The sequence below is a fragment of the Coregonus lavaretus genome (genome assembly GCF_964263955.1).
Source record: "Coregonus lavaretus genome assembly, chromosome: 9".
In the NCBI taxonomy this organism is placed as follows: domain Eukaryota; kingdom Metazoa; phylum Chordata; class Actinopteri; order Salmoniformes; family Salmonidae; genus Coregonus; species Coregonus lavaretus.
In genome coordinates, this window is record NC_139996.1 from 45,670,684 (window position 1) to 45,687,567 (window position 16,884).

The window sequence follows — 16,884 nt, forward strand, 5'->3', positions numbered from 1 at the left end:
GATTTGTGTATTTACAGTCTTAGGTCAAGGTAACGGAAGGCTTATTAGAGGGACCAGGAATTTACAATTTTGGAGGAAATAAATAATGCATTTCACTATTCATTTTGTAAATCAGTATTTTGAGCCTGCCTTTGCTGTCGCCTAGCAAGGACTTTTACATGACTTCAGCTTCTTTCGTCTTTTCATCTTTCCAAGCAAGGCAAACACTTCCATCTTCATTAAAGCCAACATCTACTATAGCTTTTTTTCATGTTTTGACCTAGCTCCTGTCAACTCATGTGAATTAAAAGTGGCTTGAGGTTTTGGGGGGGGGGGGGGGTTGCAACTCAATATTAGGAAGGTGTTCCTAATGTTTTGTAACTCAGTGTATAAACATAATTGATTAACATGACAGACATAACCAGGTAACAAGAACAGCAGGTACAGGCCCACACCGGCCCCAAACCCTCATCAAGTCTGGGGAACATACATACAGAGGTTATAACATGACATAGCCAGTTATTACTGAAACCCTCACCTGCAGGGCCTCTAGGGTGTTGGTTCCCCCATGGCTGTTGAGTTGATATGCCCACTGCACCGCGTCACAGCATGCCTACTCTGTAGGCTCCTGCAGTGCCAGGCACCACACCTTCACCCCCTTGGAAAAAACACCAGCAGAGGTAAGATGGTTTTGTGAACATAATGAACCTAAGTTACAGTAGTAACAACCACAGAACTAGAATGAGATTGTATTTCTATGGACACAACCTTCCCTGAAACATGAAGTATACTGTATAAGGCTCTGCTGGAAACAAGCCCTAAAGTAATCAACAACAGACAAAACCAACAACACTAAGGATCTCTTGCTTTCACAAAGTAACATTTCAAAGTAACATTTTACTGAAAAAGCTGTTGTATCTTTGGATCAAACTAGTCAACCAACAACTCCTAAAGTTGGAGCATATTGTATTTCCCCTTACCTGAGCCCGATCCACTACTCCTCAGATGAAAGATGTTTTGAAAGCGCTGCAAAATCTGGACCCCTACAAATCAGCTGGGCTAGACAATCTGGACCCTTTCTTTCTAAAACTAGCCGCCGAAATTGTCGCAACCCCTATTACTAGTCTGTTCAACCTCTCTTTCATAACGTCTGAGATCCCCAGAGATTGGAAAGCTGCCGCGGTCATCCCCCTCTTCAAAGGGGGTGACACTCTAGATCCAAACTGCTACAGACCTATATCCATCCTGCCCTGCCTTTCGAAAGTATTTGAAAGCCAAGTTAACAAACAGATCACCGACCATTTCGAATACCACCGTACCTTCTCCGCTATGCAATCCGGTTTCCGAGCTGGTCATGGGTGCACTTCAGCCACGCTCAAGGTCCTAAACGATATTATAACCGCGATTGATAATAGACAGTACTGTGCAGCCGTCTTCATCGACCTGGCCAAGGCTTTCGACTCTGTCTACCACCGCATTCTTATTGGCAGACTAAATAGCCTTGGTTTCTCAAATGACTGCCTCGCCTGGTTCACCAACTACTTCTCAGATAGAGTTCAGTGTGTCAAATCGGAGGGCCTGTTGTCTGGACCTATGGCAGTCTCTATGGGGGTGCCACAGGGTTCAATTCTTGGGCCGACACTTTTCTCCGTGTATATCAATGATGTCGCTCTTGCTGCTGGTGACTCTCAGATCCACCTCTACGCAGACGACACCATTTTGTATACATCTGGCCCTTCATTGGACACTGTGTTAACAAACCTCCAAACGAGCTTCAATGCCATACAACACTCCTTCAGTAGCCTCCAACTGCTCTTAAACACTAGTAAAACTAAATGCATGCTTTTCAATCGAACGCTGCTGGCACCCGCCCACCCGACTAGAATCACCACTCTCGACGGGTCTGACCTAGAGTATGTGGACAACTACAAACACCTAGGTGTCTGGTTAGACTGTAAACTCTCCTTCCAGACTCACATAAAGAATCTCCAATCCAAAGTTAAATCTAGAATCGGCTTCCTATTTCGCAACAAAGCCTCCTTCACTCATGCTGCCAAACATGCCCTCGTAAAACTGACTATCCTACCGATCCTTGACTTCGGCGATGTCATTTACAAAATAGCCTCCAACACTCTACTCAGCAAATTGGATGTAGTCTATCACAGTGCCATCCGTTTTGTCTCCAAAGCCCCATACACTACCCACCACTGTGACCTGTACGCTCTTGTTGGCTGGTCCTCACTACATGTTCGTCGTCAAACCCACTGGCTCCAGGCCGTCTATAAATCACTGCTAGGCAAATCCCCGCCTTATCTTAGCTCATTGGTCACCATAGCAGCACCCACCCGTAGTCTGCGCTCCAGCAGGTATATCTCACTGGTCATTCCCAAAGCCAACACCTCCTTTGGCCGCCATTCCTTCCAGTTCTCTGCTGCCAATGACTGGAACGAATTGCAAAAATCTCTGAAGCTGGAGACTCTTATCTCCCTCAATAACTTTAAGCATCAGTTGTCAGAGCACCTTACCGATCACTGCACCTGTACACAGCCCATCTGAAATTAGCCCACCCAACTACCTCATCCCTATATTGTTATTTATTTTGCTCTTTTGCACCCCAGTATCTCTATTTGCACATAATCTCTTGCACATCTAGCATTCCAGTGTTAATACTATTGTAATTATTTTGCACTATAGCCTATTTATTGCCTTACCTCCATAACTTGCTACATTTGCACACACTGTATATATATTTTCTGTTGTATTTTTGACTTTATGTTTTTTACCCCATATGTAACTCTGTGTTGTTTTTATTGCACTGCTTTGCTTTATCTTGGCCAGGTCGCAGTTGTAAATGAGAACCTGTTCTCAACTGGCTTACCTGGTTAAATAAAGGTGAAAAAAAAAGAAAAAAAAAGAAAGAAATGAGGTGCCACGTGCGCAGGTTTAAGTCATGTTTAAAATCCTAAACAAGGCAGAGCTTTTCATCAATTCCCTATCCCAGCTGTTCGCAGGGAGTAAGACCATTTGTGAAATAGTCTCACCATCAATTTTAACTACACAGAAAACGTTGTTTAATCACTTGCACCCATTTGTCCTTCAGAATAATAAAATGTTGCCCACAGAGCAGTCGCAGTGGCCTTCGTTATAGAGAACACAGGACAGTCTTAAGGGTTCAGCAAGTAAATACACTGTTCCAGAAACGTTTTACCAACAGTCAACAAACACAGATGGGTCTCTAAGCATTAGGCTAAAATAAAGCATTGATCTACGTAGTGTTAGTGTTTCAACAGTCCTATGAAACATTTCTTCATGTTAAACAGCCCGTACAGTGAACAGACATTTGAAATATCTAGATGACAAGCCGCAAAGTTAGTTTGGTTAAAAGACCGCAAGAGTTTTAAATACTGCAGCCATCTAAATAAGTCAATGAAATCCAGTTACTTTTGCAAAGCATTACATGTGATATAGCATTACTTTGCGTTTTTAAAAGGTATAAAAACTTTCTTCACTCAAGGTTAATTGAGAACTTGCAATAGGGGGCTTGTACATTCTGTACGTCGTCAGATTTGTATTGACCTGTAGCTTTCTGTGGTGATTGAGCAGCAACCACAATGCCAGGGCATTACCTCCAACTTCTTAAAAATAAAAAAGTAACCCAGATGGCTAAGGAATAGGGAATAGACACAGTGCTAGCAGAGCCAAGACTCATCAAGCTATTGGAGGCTGAACTACTGTAAACAGATTATAATTTATCTTCTGGAGAACAATTGTTATTATTTTTATTATAATGTTTTAGGGGAGTAAATTAAATCTGTGTTTTCAACAGGGAAATTGACAAACAAAAATTATTAGTAGTGCTTAGGGTAGCGTTTGATTGGGCTTGCCTGGGGCGGTGTGCTGCAGTTTGTGTGAAGTCAGCAGGAAGGCCGCGGATTGATAAGTAGCCTTTGATGAAGACATGGCAAAAACTCCTCCCTCCCCAAACATAACAGAGCTTTGTAGGTTAAGGACAGTTGCTGCGGGTGCCACGTTTCATCTCGTTTGCGAAAAGTATTTCAAACAAAACAGTGCATGTGGCAGAAACTCAGATAGACTAACACCGTCACCAAGTACATATTCCGACAAGAGTATGAATATGTTCACAAAACAATGATTCTGCTTGGCCCTGATTATGCTCACAGGAGAGTAGATTCTGCTGCAAAGTCATCCAAAATATGTCTAATTAAGGGAAGAGGGCTCTTATAGGATTTTCAGTGACAATAAGCAATTGGGACTCTCTCCCAAAGACATATTTTGTTTTCAAAACAGATGAAGATGAAGGGAGCAGACACAAAGAGATGAGAAATGGAACTCAGCAAACTACAAACGTTCCCACAACTTTATAGAACGTCCCCTGAAGAGTCTCATTAGGTCATTAACATTTTCATAGGAATGTTCCCAGGATGTGCACAGAATGTTCCCAAGAGACCAGTCCCTTAATGTCAAATAGAACTTACCCAGAACGTGGTTACCATGTTCTCAGAATTTAAGATATTCATGTTATAGACACTTATTATTCGAACATTGCATGAACATTTGTGTCCAATTTTCTGTGGATTAGGAGAATATTCCATCAATGTCCCAACAAACATACAAAGAACATGGTTGTCATGTTCTCAGAACATAAGATATTCATGTTCTAGCCAGGTTAAATGTTGCCAGCACATTCATGTGTCCAGATGTCTGTGGGTGAGGAGAATATTCCATCAATGTCCCACCAAACGTACACAGAACATGGTTGCCATGTTCTCAGAACATAAGATTCATATTCCAGACACGTTTCACGCGAACGTTGCAATAATATTTATGTGTCCAAAAACAAATTCATTACACATCACGTCTTGTTACTGTTGCCAAGCCAATCAAGGCCCTGATTGGTGAACCACTGATCCATTCATAGCACTTTGTCTGTTGGCAAGGTTAGGGATACTCACACACACAGTGCTTTTAACACACAGTATTTTCAACGTATATACATGTATTTGAAAAACTTTGACATACATCACATGACCAAAAGTATGTGGACACTAGGGCTGTTACGGTGACTGTATTAACGCCACACCGGCGGTCACGAGTCATGAAGGCAGTCAAAATTCCACGTGACCGTTTAGTCACAGTAATTAGGCTTCTCCAAGCTCTGATGCTATCGATGGTCATTAGTAGCCTATCAAACTTGCTAACTGCCTGGTACTCAGCACTCTATTGTCCCTCTAATCACTCTGACATCAATGCAAATGTAATTGAAAATATAATCAAACACTTCATGAGAGTCCATGAGCTCATGTTGCGCAACATTTGTATAGGCTATGCAATTATGTGAGATAACAGAGTGATGGCTTCTATTAAAAAGAGGAGGATCCCATCACCTTTCTAAAGCCTAGGCCTACCATATGTATTTCTCAACTTTCCTAATATTAAGCACATTGCTTATCTTTACAACAGGAGTATAGCCTAACTGGCTGGCATGAAAATGAACTACAGGAAAAGCGTCCTCAATTCGCGATTTGTTTATTATAAAAAATGTACCTTTATAATAAAAGCATTACATGCATAATTGCATTTGTGGTCACTTTTGATAATGGTGTTTTGCTGCTGTTATAATGTGAAGAAATAATCTAGTAGTTTATCAACATTTGAAGCTAAACCTTCTGATCTATTGCGTCAGCCTCATTGCGTAAACATTTTTTTTGGGATGCTAGTGATTGTATTAATCTATCACATCCCACAACTGTCCCAGACTATAGACTACAGAATAGAATAGGTCAACTTTGTACTATGGGGGATAGTAGATTGACATAGGCTAGTGATTTTGCTGTTCGTTAGGCCTACTCATCTTGTTGGCTGACGAAAAGTAAATGTGGACAGTTCTACCAATATCTTCAATATGATTAGGACTCGCACAGTTGGTCCCCGATGTGTCTGTCTTCACTTGTAGCCTGTGTGAAAGACCCGATCACGTGATGGAGAGCCATGTGAGTGAGAGGTGCTTTGGCACGCATCCGGGAGAAGGGAATTATAATTATTATATTTAGCCTAAGGGCACAACAGCCACTGGCCGCAAAATGCATCTTTTTTTTAGGGGGCATTACGGCCACACAAAGGGGATGCTGCCGGGAAATTTGAGGTATTATCAAGTGCTTGTCAAATTATGAATGAGAGACTGATGAAGTGTGTACAGCCTGCTCAAAAAACAAAGTAGAGCTCTTGCCTTTCATGCAACCTTTTTAAAATCATCATTATTCGCATCATGCAGCATTAGAATGTATTAAAAATCTGAACATATAGCCCAGCGTTTGTATCACAACTAAAGTTACATAAATAACTCTAAATGAAGCATACAGTGCTGTGAAATAGTATTTGCCCCCTTTCTAATTGTCTCTACTTTTGCATATTTGTGATTCTGAATGTTATCAGATCTTCAACCAAAACCTAATATTAGATAAAGGGAACATAAGTGAACAAATAACACAACAATTACATATTTATTTAATTAATTTAATAAACAAAGTTATGCAACACCCAATTCCCCTGTGTGAAAAAGTAATTGCCCCCTTACACTCAATAACTGGTTGTGCCACTTTTAGCTGCAATGATTCAAATCAAATGCTTCCTGTAGTTGTTGATCAGTCTCTCACGTCGATGTGGAGGAATTTGGGCCCACTCTTTCATGCAGAACTGCTTTAACTCAGTGACATGTGGGTTTTCAAGCATGAACTGCTCGTTTCAAGTCCTGCCACAACATCTCAATTGGGATTAGGTCTGGACTTTGACTAGGCCATTCCAAAACTTCCAATTTGTTGCTTTTTAGCAATTTTCATGTAGACTTGATTGTGTGTTTTGGATCATTGTCTTGCTGCATGACCCAGCTGCGCTTCAGCTTCAGCTCACAAATGGATGGTCAGACATTCTCCTGTAGAATTCTCTGATACAGAGCAGAATTCATGGTTCCTTCTATTAAGGCAAGTCGTCCAGGTCCTGAGGCAGCAAAGCATCCCCAAACCATCACACCACCACCACCATGCTTGACTTTTGGTATGATGTTCTTACTGTGGAATGCAGAGTTTGGGGGCAAATACTTTTTCACAGCACTGTATTGGAGTATCTGTTTCTTTGTTAACCGCTCAACACAGAATAGCGACATGTGCGCACTCCCTCAAATCCTTTGGAGAAAATATCTGGTTTCCGAGCTGATCATGGGTGCATCAAGCAAAGCTAAAGGTCATAAACTATATTATAACCGCGATTGATAAAAGACAGTACTGTGCAGCCGTCTTCATCGACCTGGCTAAGGCTATCGACTCTATCAATCACCGCATTCTTATTGGCAGACTAAATAGCCTTGGTTTCTCAAATGACTGCCTCGCCTGGTTCACCAACTACTTCTCAGATATAGTTCAATGTGTCAAATCGGAGGGCCTGTTGACTGGACTTCTGGCAGTCTCTATGGGGGTGCCACAGGGTTCAATTCTCGGGTCGACTCTATTCTCTATGTATATCAATGACGTTGCTCTTGCTGCTGGTGACTCTCAGATCCACCTCTAAGCAGACGACACCATTTTGTATACATCTGGCCCTTCATTGGACACTGCGCTAACAAACCTCCAAATGAGCTTCAATGCCATACAAAACTCATTCCATAGCCTCCAACTGCTCCTAAACACTAGTAAAACTAAATGCATGCCGTTCAATCGAACGCTGCTTGCACCCGCCTGCTTGACTAGAATCACTACTCGCGGCGGGTCTGACTTAGAATATGTGGACAACTACAAATACCTAGGTGTCTGGTTAGACCGTAAACTCTCCTTCCAGACTCACATTAAGCATCTCCAATCCAAAGTTAAATCTAGAATCGGCTTCCTATTTCGCAACAAAGCCTCCTTCACTCATGCTGCCAAACATGCCCTCGTAAAACTGACTATCCTACCGATCCTTGACTTTGGCGATGTCATTTACAAAATAGCCTCCAACACTCTACTCAGCAAATTGGATGTAGTATATCACAGTGCCACCCGTTTTGTCACCAAAGCCACATATACTACCCACCATTGTGACCTGTACACTCTCGTTGGCTGGCTCTCACTACATATTCGTCGCCAAACCCACTGGCTCCAGGTCATCTATAAATCACTGCTAGGCCTAATCTTAGCTCATTGGTCACCATAGCAACACCCACCCGTAGTATGCGCTCCAGCAGGTATATCTCACTGGTCATCCACAAAGCCAACACCTCCTTTGGCCGCCATTCCTTCCAGTTCTCTGCTGCTAATGACTGGAACGAACTGCAAAAATCTCTGAAGCTGGAGACTCTTATCTCCCTCACTAACTTTAAGCATCAGTTGTCAGAGCAGCTTACCGATCACTGCACCTGTACACAGCCCATCTGTAATTAGCCCACCCAACTACCTCATCCCCCATATTGTTATTTATTTTGCTCATTTGCACCCCAGTATCATATTTGCACATCTTCTTCTGCACATCTATCCAGTGTTAATACTAAATTGTAATTATTTTGCACTATAGCATATTTATTGCCTTACCTCCATAACTTACTACATTTGCACACACTGTATATATATTCTCTGTTGTGTTATTGACTGTATGTTTTGTTTTATCCCATGTGTAACTCTGTGTTGTTGTTGTTTTTATCGCACTGCTTTGCTTTATCTTGGCCAGGTCGCAGTTGTAAATGAGAACTTGTTCTCAACTGGCTTACCTGGTTAAATAAAGGTGAAATAAAAATTAAAATTAAAAAGGAAGTTAGGCTAGCGAGCAATCATTTTAGCCAGGTAGCCTAGGACAACAAATAAAATAGCGTGTACTGTATAACAGTCATAGACCGTTCCGTCAACATGAAAGAGAGAAGGAAGGCATTGGCGTTTTTCTACAAGTAGGGTGAGTCAAAATGTTGTTTGTACTTTCACGAACGCACACACTCACACAAATCAGAAACATGGACATCTACATCATATTTCGCTTACGTTGATTGGACTAAATTGTTTTTGGTATCTTTTAATTGTCACTGTATTAGACTAAGTATAGGTGATTTGATGATGTTGAAATGCTGAAGTTGCAATGGTGCTGGAATAGTGCAGGCAGCTCCTGTTTTCTTTGAGACTTGTGGTAACTCTCTGTGGTTCTAAATCAATAATTGTTTATTAGTCCGAAAATGTCGGAAACATTAACTTGCTTGACCATGCTGTAGCTCATGTAACTGTTATTTGCAATATGCTTTGTGGATTTCACCGGACAGAGGTTGCTCTCCGGTTTTGTGATGAAACAAAGGTATGGTTGAATTTATTCTGCCACTGATGGCAAGGCCGATGGCAAGGCATATGAACTAACAGGTTATAGAGCAAACAACGCAATAATCACAACACATAGGTTGTAATATGGCTTTTCTTTTATGGCTTTCCCAGTGATTTTACCCATGTACCACTACTAAGTTCTAGATAAGTTTGACATTAAGGGAATGTTCTCCTAATTGTAACACCAGAACATGCTAAACATGTCCTCAGGAGGAATTTGCTAACATATATTGAATGTGGGGAAAGGGGTTGAGTGTGTAATATGGAGGACTAAAAGTGCCACAATTAAATAAATAAATACACCATTAAATAATTACTTAAATGTGTCATTAATTAATTAAAATTTGAATTAAATACATAAATGTGTTACTAAATGTGCCATTAATTAATTCAAATACCGATAAATTTGATGTAAAATACATATATAATTATTTTTCACAATATATAATTATTTTTCACAATTAAATAAATAAATACACCATTAAATAATTACTTAAATGTGTCATTAATTAATTAAAATTAGAATTAAATACATAAATGTGTTATTAAATGTGTCATTAATTAATTCAAATACCGATTCATTTTATGTAAAATACATATATAATAATTTCACTATTTACATTTACATTTCATGGTCCTGCGTTGGAGTGCTTCCTGAATTACTTAAAACTGTCAAACTGACCCATCAAAAGTTGGTAGGCGGAACCTAACGCCTGATTGGTTACCCTCTGCATCAAGCCAAGACAAATCAATTCCGGATAATGGATTGATGCAGAGCTACTGAACACATTCCAATACACTGGGTGGCGCTATTCACCTCTACGTTGGTTTAGTTACACGGTTAAACAGAACTTTCATTGCAACGGCTAAAAATCAAGAGAAGACTCGGTCCTGCTAGCCCCAATGTTGAGACGCTGTGTGAGGTGCAGGACAAAATGTCTAAAAGTTGCCCGGAGCTGCTGAGAGAAGCAGCGAATTTGATTGAGGAAGCTCTGAGCAGAAGTCCAACGGCTCCCGCGGCACCGGTGACTCCGGCAGCTCAGTCACAGCAGATACCGGCCGCTCAATCACGTACACCTGTCCAAGGTAAGCTAAGTAATTTCATGTTAGCCAGGTGTGCTACTATTTAATGATTCGGGACACACGTGTAGGTTAAATTAGATCGACTCGAACATGTATTTGCATGCGGTATTATGATGCTTCGTGCGTGACACGTTTATTGTTAATGGGGGGGGAAGCATAAACCTAGCTAGTTCGCTAATCGGCTAAATGGTGTTAGCTGGCTTGAGCATCCCAAGATAGAAGTAGAGGCTGTTTTAGCTGACTGGTGACCATTGAGCTGTTACGTTTTTCTGTGTTGCAGCGGAGGTAGCAAGGCTCTTTGCGCCATATAACATTGGAGCCAGAAGGAATATGACGAGACGACCAGCACAAGTCCAAGTTAGCCGAAGAAGCTACACACACACTGTCTGTTGTTTGGCTGACCACAATGCGGATAAAATTCCAAGCGTACTGTTTAAAGCTGAACTTCTTACTTCAGGACTTGGAGAGCAAAAAGTAACATTTTCAGGTCAGTGCGAAACTAGGCATTTACCAAAAGTAAAAAAAGTTTGTACTGTCTGTGGCTTGTTGAAATTATTTGCATTTCTTTTTATAGTGACTCAAACTTAATTGGTGTTCATAGTGTCAATAATAGTTATCACAGGCTTATTTGCTTAATTTAAGGTGAGGTGAGTTATGATTTTGTTTTGTTTTTTTCTCCAGGGAATGACCACGATCCCATGGTTATAACAAATAAACTGATGGAAGTGTTTCCGAAGCTCCAACAAGGGGGAGGCTTTGAATTTCTAAAACTTGTAGGATCTACTCGCAGTCGAAATCTTGCGTTGCTTCAGTGTCCCAGCACTGGATACACCCTTGCCTATCTGAAAGATCCATCGACGATGATTGGACAGGCTACAATCTACATACGTCCACTTCAACAGGATCTACCCTTAGATTGTGTACATACATTTACAGAGACTTAGTTTAATACATAATCAAAACAAAGATTACTGGTGACTTTTAATCATTAATTAAAAGCCATTTGTTGTTGTTGTTAGGAGAGCTCACGTCCTGCCTCTGGTCCAGTCATCCCCTGCATCACTTGTCAGAAGGAAGTTCCCTTTTCAGAGATGAAGCTGCACAGATTGAGCTGCAATGGGTATGTACTTCTTAAAGCAATGCAAGGGTAGCATAATTTATTTTCTTTGGGAATATGTCTCTCTTATTGTTGTGCACACAAATAAGCGAGTATGACCATCATTTCAATTGTGTTAACTTCAAGGACACCCATGCAGGAATCAGAAAGAGAACAAGAGGGAGGCCAAAGTGAAGAAAATGATAGTGAGACAGCCCTAGTCAGTGACAGTGTTCCAGTGAGGCCTGAAACATCAGCTGAGAGTGCAGTAGTACCGGCAGTGATTGTCAACGAGGAGTTGGATCGCAAAGAAACAGACAGTGGTTTGTGTCATCACAATAGTGTTGCTATAAGATTGTGTGTAACTGAAAAGTTAATAGAAAGATAACACCTGTAGGATATAATTAGATAAGATAATACAGTTACAGACAATTAATAACATGCAACTGGGTTTTTCTATTTTTCTAATATTTAGTTGTAGTTGTTTAGTAGTGCTGTTTTTATGTCAACTCAGCGTTGTGACAGGTTCTGAAGATGTTGGGTCTCACGTTTTGTCAGTGAAATGAACAGAATTTTCCTCCTGTTCTGTAGAGTGAGAGGATATCTGTATATGCAGGTAACATGCCAACTCACAATATGTCTCTCTGTAATAGATAACTTTATTGTTGTTGTTTGTTTAGAATGGAAGCTTATTAAAGAACCCACTCAAGCTGCCAAAGTTTTCAAAGAGAATCTGCTAAGGGAACATGCAACTGGGAAACCACTTAGAATGAAGATGGATGTAAGGGACTCTGAAGAGGACAGGGAACGGGAGCTTCTCTTATTATATAAACAGCAGCAAGAATGGGCATGTCCACTTCATTGTACTCTGGTTGGTAAGTAATATAACATTTATAATATAAATACATCAGTACAGTTTATACCACTCAAGTAGCTTATATGGAATTGTTAAATGGGAGAATGGAATGCACAAAATTATATAATTGATAAAAATGTTATATGTATGTATGTGAATATTGTGCACAATATACTCTTGTTATCTGGAATAATCAATATTAAGGATGCTATTCTAGAATTACAGCCAATAGAAGTTTTTCTCCCTTTCTTGTTAAATGTTACCAAATCCAGTTACCTGTATTAGGCCGCCACTTTTTTTCCAGTGTTATTATCAGTATTTTATTTCAGGTGATGTTGCTATCGGAGAGGGAGTGATGCGGTACTTTATGACAACAATCATATCCAAACTCCAGTTTGGATTCAGTCTAGATCTTGGTAAGTATCTTACTAATTTTTTGAAGGTTAATCCATCTATAAATTGCAGAAATGTCTGTCTGTAGCGCATGTCTCTCAGTTAGTCCGATGGATTTCAAACTTGACAGGTGTCTTGCTCTGGTCACGAGTAAGTGCAGTGCCAAGTTTGACGACGTTTGGATAAACGCAAAAGATAGCGTTACATATATAGGTAAAAGAAGCACACATTGGCTTTTGCCGCTCTTGCTGCTTGCCATTCTCACACTGCATGCAACGCTGACTGAGCACCTGTTTGTGTCGTGACTCACTCTACACCGCCTCTCTCTATGCGCGCGCACACACACACACACGCGTACACGTACGTTCTGGTGGTTGATGAACGCGGATATGTGCTGTTTAGCGGAGGGCCGGTGGGCAATGTTTTGTGTCAGGTAAGTCTGTAGTAGGGTATACAGGGGAATTGAATTTGAAGTGGTTTGGGGTCCTTCTGTAAGTCATTTTGGAGTAGGCTACAATTTGGTTTAAGTGAATTCTACAAGCAGCAATACCACAGGCCAAGTAATCGCCACTAGTATGATGTAATATATCTATCTATCTATCTATCTATCTATCTATCTATCTATCTATCTATCTATCTATCATACATTTTTATTTAATGTATTTAAGAGGTTAATTGTTGTGACTTTATTCCCTGCTCTCTTGGTACTTTACAGGAGGAATGGGCCGAACACTGCTATTTGAGGGTGAACCTGACCATCTTGTTCCAGCAGCATCAGAGGCACTTATTGAAAGCAACCTCTTCCGGGTTGCAGGAAGGATGTTGGGCCACACCTTTCTGCATGATGGTCCCCATGTCACAGGACTAAGTCCTGCTGTAATTCATGTACTGTTCAATGGGGACCCTGAAATGGCTACTGTTGTTACAGAAGACTGTCCTGATCTGCACATCAGGAGCATCATAGAACTGGTATGTAACCTAAAAGAAACTTTGCCATGTAAAAAATATTGCTTGGGCAGATATAATAACTTGTATGGTCTTAATTCTAGCTTGAACATGAAGATCTTACACCGGAACAGAAGGACACAGTTTCAGATCTTTCCATGTCTTGGGATCTTCCGGCAGTCACCAAAACAAATCGGAGATGGCTACATAACAAACTTCTACTCCATGCAGTGAGTTCCTGCTGGTTAAGTGACAGAATTCATCGCTGTACTTGTTGAAATTATAGAATGTGTTGTGAACCCTGGCTTGTTATGTTAACACGAGAGTTTAAGTACTAGAGTTTTAATGGATTTTTATAAAGCACTTTATTGTGTTTATTAACATTTTTCCTACTGTGCCAACTTTTGTCAAATTTGGGTTAAGGATTTGGGCTGTAATATGGGTCGGTCTGTCTCTTAGGTCGTTGGGAGGACCATGCGCCAAATTAAACAGTTGAGAAAGGGACTGAAAGATGTGATGGTATGGCCCCTGCTGACATCTAGGCCGGATGTTGTACCACTTCTTTTCCCCAAAATGGCTGAAATGCAGTTCACACCCCAGGTAAGTCAGTAATTTAGTTATATTTGTGACTTAACTTGATGAATTTACGTGTATTTTCAATGACTGAGATGGATATTTTTCCATTTTCTAAGAATTTGATCTGCATAGTCCTTCACCAAAATAAGTTCTCCCTTTTTTTAAATTACAATTTTTGTTTTCTTTAAGATGCTCCTAGAAAAAATCACATGGCCAGTTGAGGACAGTGATGATGAAGACTTTGACTTAGACACCACCTGCCGCATCACTGGCTTTCTAAGGATGTTCATTGAAACAGGTATAAACCTTATTTTCTCTCTTTACAAATGCTTCTATGTGTTATGGCTATGGTACAACCCAACACTCAGAGAAACCAACACGACAAAGGGAGTGGAAGAAACAAAAATATTTTAATAAAAGTTCAAATTGTCTTGGTCCAAAAACAACTGAAGTAAAGGAACAGAGTGGGCTAGTCGGCTCCGGAGGAAGGAGAGGCTGAGGCAGGCAGGCAGGCAGGCAGGCAGACCGACAGGCAGGAAGGCAGGCAGGTTGGGAGGTATGTTGAACTGAAGACAAAACAAACGACGGGTTAAGGAGAGTGGAGAGCCAGGCAAAAGACAAAGACAAAATAACTTTACTGGTGAGCCAAGTTACCGCTCTGGTAAGAACAACGATCTGGCGCCGGTGGAGAGCCATGCCCAGGAATAAGTAGTGCAGGTTGATGAGAGAATAGGATGCAGCTGCGTAGGCAGGAATCACTGGAAACAACCCGCAGCTGCACAGGAGAGGCAGATCCTGAGCACGCCCCCTGCTCCACTCCAGACACACCCACATAAAGGGGACAAACACACATACAACAGAAAAAGAGGGGACAAAACAAGGAGGAAGGGAAACAGAAAAGGGAGAGACAAGCTGCCCACATAACACTATGTCTCATGGATAGATATGATCAATTACAGTTGAACTAAATGTCTTTAATCCATTTTATGACTTTTAGCTTCATCAGGTACCCTGGCCCAGCTGCTGACATTCTGGGTTGGCTGGGAGATGCTTCCTCCTGAACTGAGAGTGGAGATTTCTGGGGGAACCCTTCCTACGTCCTCCACATTCTTTGAAACCCTAAAGCTGCCAGCTCATTTCAAACTCTACATGGACTTTGAGAAAGCACTTGTCGCTGCCATAAAAAGTACTGGATTTGGGCTTGTTTAAGTTTTTTCAGACGTCAATTAGGGCTGGGCAATATTTTAATATTATATCTATCGTGATATAAGCCTAGATATCGTCTTAAGGTGCTTTTCCATTACCAGTACCTACTTGACTCGCCTCGCCTCGCCTCGCTGTGCGTCCGTTTCCCATTGCAGATTTTAGGATTGCCTCAGCGTGGCTGGTCGTCATAGCGACTGCCGTGGGCGTGGCTTAGTAGCTTGCTTTCCCATTGACAAATCCCCGCCGCATTTCCTGGTTCTCAGTCTCCGTGAACAACATGATATCAAAGAGATAGTTAACGTTAACTGCTCCAGATTTCCCACCGTGATCACATATATATGACTCTAGAGTCGCTACTCGCTTTGTTTCTCTCACATATATATGACTAGAGTCGCTACTCGCTGCGGAGATAATCGCCGTCACTCTCTCACTTCTCCCTCGCTCACTAGCTACACACACACACACACACACATATGGCGACTCGACACACACACATCACACATTACACACACCAGTGCACCAGTATAACCATCAGGCCACTTGTATGCTACGGAGAAAGCTCTGCGTGGAGCCTCCGGCAGTAAAAACCACCGCTGGCTAAACTATTTTAAAATGCTGTCTGTCGCTGGCAATGCAGTGATCAGTGACGATTCTTTCCGACCAATCAGCAGCCTGCAGGGTTTCACGTCACCTTCTCGGCTCGCCTCAGCTCGCTTGGAACCTCGACTGAGCAGGTGCTAAAAAAAGTATATGTTAGCAGGTACCAGGTACTTTTTTTCGTAATGGAAAACCAAAAAAGGCGAGGCGAGGCGAGTAGGTACCATGTAATGGAAAAGCACCATTAGATTTTGAAGAAGTGTAATATCGTTACATGGTAAGTTTAGTCTTTTCCTGGTTTCAAAGGCTGCATTACAGTAAAGTGATGTCATTTTCTGAACTTACCAGACTGTTCTAGCTGTTCTATTATTTGCCTTTTACCACTTAGTCATTATATCCACAATATGATAGTTATTTATCCGAAATCTAAATGTGGAAGATATTTTGTGAATGCACCAATTGTCAACCTTACAATATCGTTGCAATATCGACATCAAGGTGTTAGGTCAAAAATGTGATATTTGATTTTCTCCATATTGCCCAGCCCTAATGTCAATGCATACACAGTTCAGATGAATTGACACAAGTTCAGTGTCTTTGAAAACATTAACACACTGTGCAGTAGTTGACTTTTTTTTCTTCCATTTACTAAAATCAAACTGTTCTGCACCTTCAGTGCTAACAGTACAGCATTCATGTTAGTCATTCTGTGGACCATAATGAGACAGGAAGCTTCAAAGAAACAGCTTTTTTTCCTTTCTTTTAAAAGGAAAGTAAACTTTCAGTTTTTCCTTGCTTGTTCTAACACA

At 41.1% G+C, this 16,884-nt stretch overlaps 2 protein-coding genes and 1 long non-coding RNA gene across 4 annotated transcripts in view; 1 reads left to right on the forward strand and 2 right to left on the reverse strand.

The window, feature by feature from the left end:
• The first annotated feature begins 11,331 nt into the window (after positions 1 to 11,331).
• LOC311134605 (uncharacterized protein) lies at positions 11,332 to 15,537 on the forward strand. 2 transcript variants are annotated; one of them, XM_084168341.1, is made up of 8 exons: positions 11,332 to 11,526; positions 12,183 to 12,377; positions 12,688 to 12,774; positions 13,467 to 13,720; positions 13,801 to 13,926; positions 14,156 to 14,296; positions 14,462 to 14,570; positions 15,270 to 15,537. In XM_084168341.1, exons 1-8 carry the CDS (start codon positions 11,523 to 11,525, stop codon positions 15,479 to 15,481), a joined length of 1,128 nt encoding a protein of 375 aa, XP_084024467.1. In that variant the 5' UTR covers positions 11,332 to 11,522; the 3' UTR covers positions 15,482 to 15,537. The 2 variants fall into 2 exon arrangements, with proteins under 2 accessions (XP_084024467.1, XP_084024466.1); XM_084168340.1 differs by lacking the exon at positions 11,332 to 11,526 and having other exon boundaries at positions 11,959 to 12,377.
• On the reverse strand, positions 14,664 to 15,011 carry LOC311134526. Its single transcript, XR_014613702.1, has 2 exons — positions 14,927 to 15,011; positions 14,664 to 14,838 (listed from the first exon to the last, which is right to left on the reverse strand). It is a non-coding gene; the product is annotated as an uncharacterized lncRNA (long non-coding RNA).
• Positions 15,538 to 16,716: 1,179 nt separating the features above from the next.
• Positions 16,717 to 16,884, reverse strand: part of LOC311134762 (uncharacterized protein) — a 3,049-nt gene continuing 2,881 nt past the window's right edge. Inside the window, exon 6 of the mRNA XM_084168540.1 lies at positions 16,717 to 16,884. This exon is cut by the window's right edge and continues 222 nt beyond it. The gene's annotated coding sequence lies outside the window, so the exon portion shown is untranslated.

Bases quoted from the DNA above. Each gene is read 5' to 3' on its own strand.
- LOC311134605 (XM_084168340.1), top strand. From the start codon at position 12,065: ATGAACAGAATTTTCCTCCTGTTCTGTAGAGTGAGAGGATATCTGTAT. The intron at 12,775-13,466 runs GTAAGTATCTTA...GGTACTTTACAG, and splicing joins TGGATTCAGTCTAGATCTTG to GAGGAATGGGCCGAACACTG. The intron at 14,571-15,269 runs GTATAAACCTTA...TATGACTTTTAG, and splicing joins AAGGATGTTCATTGAAACAG to CTTCATCAGGTACCCTGGCC.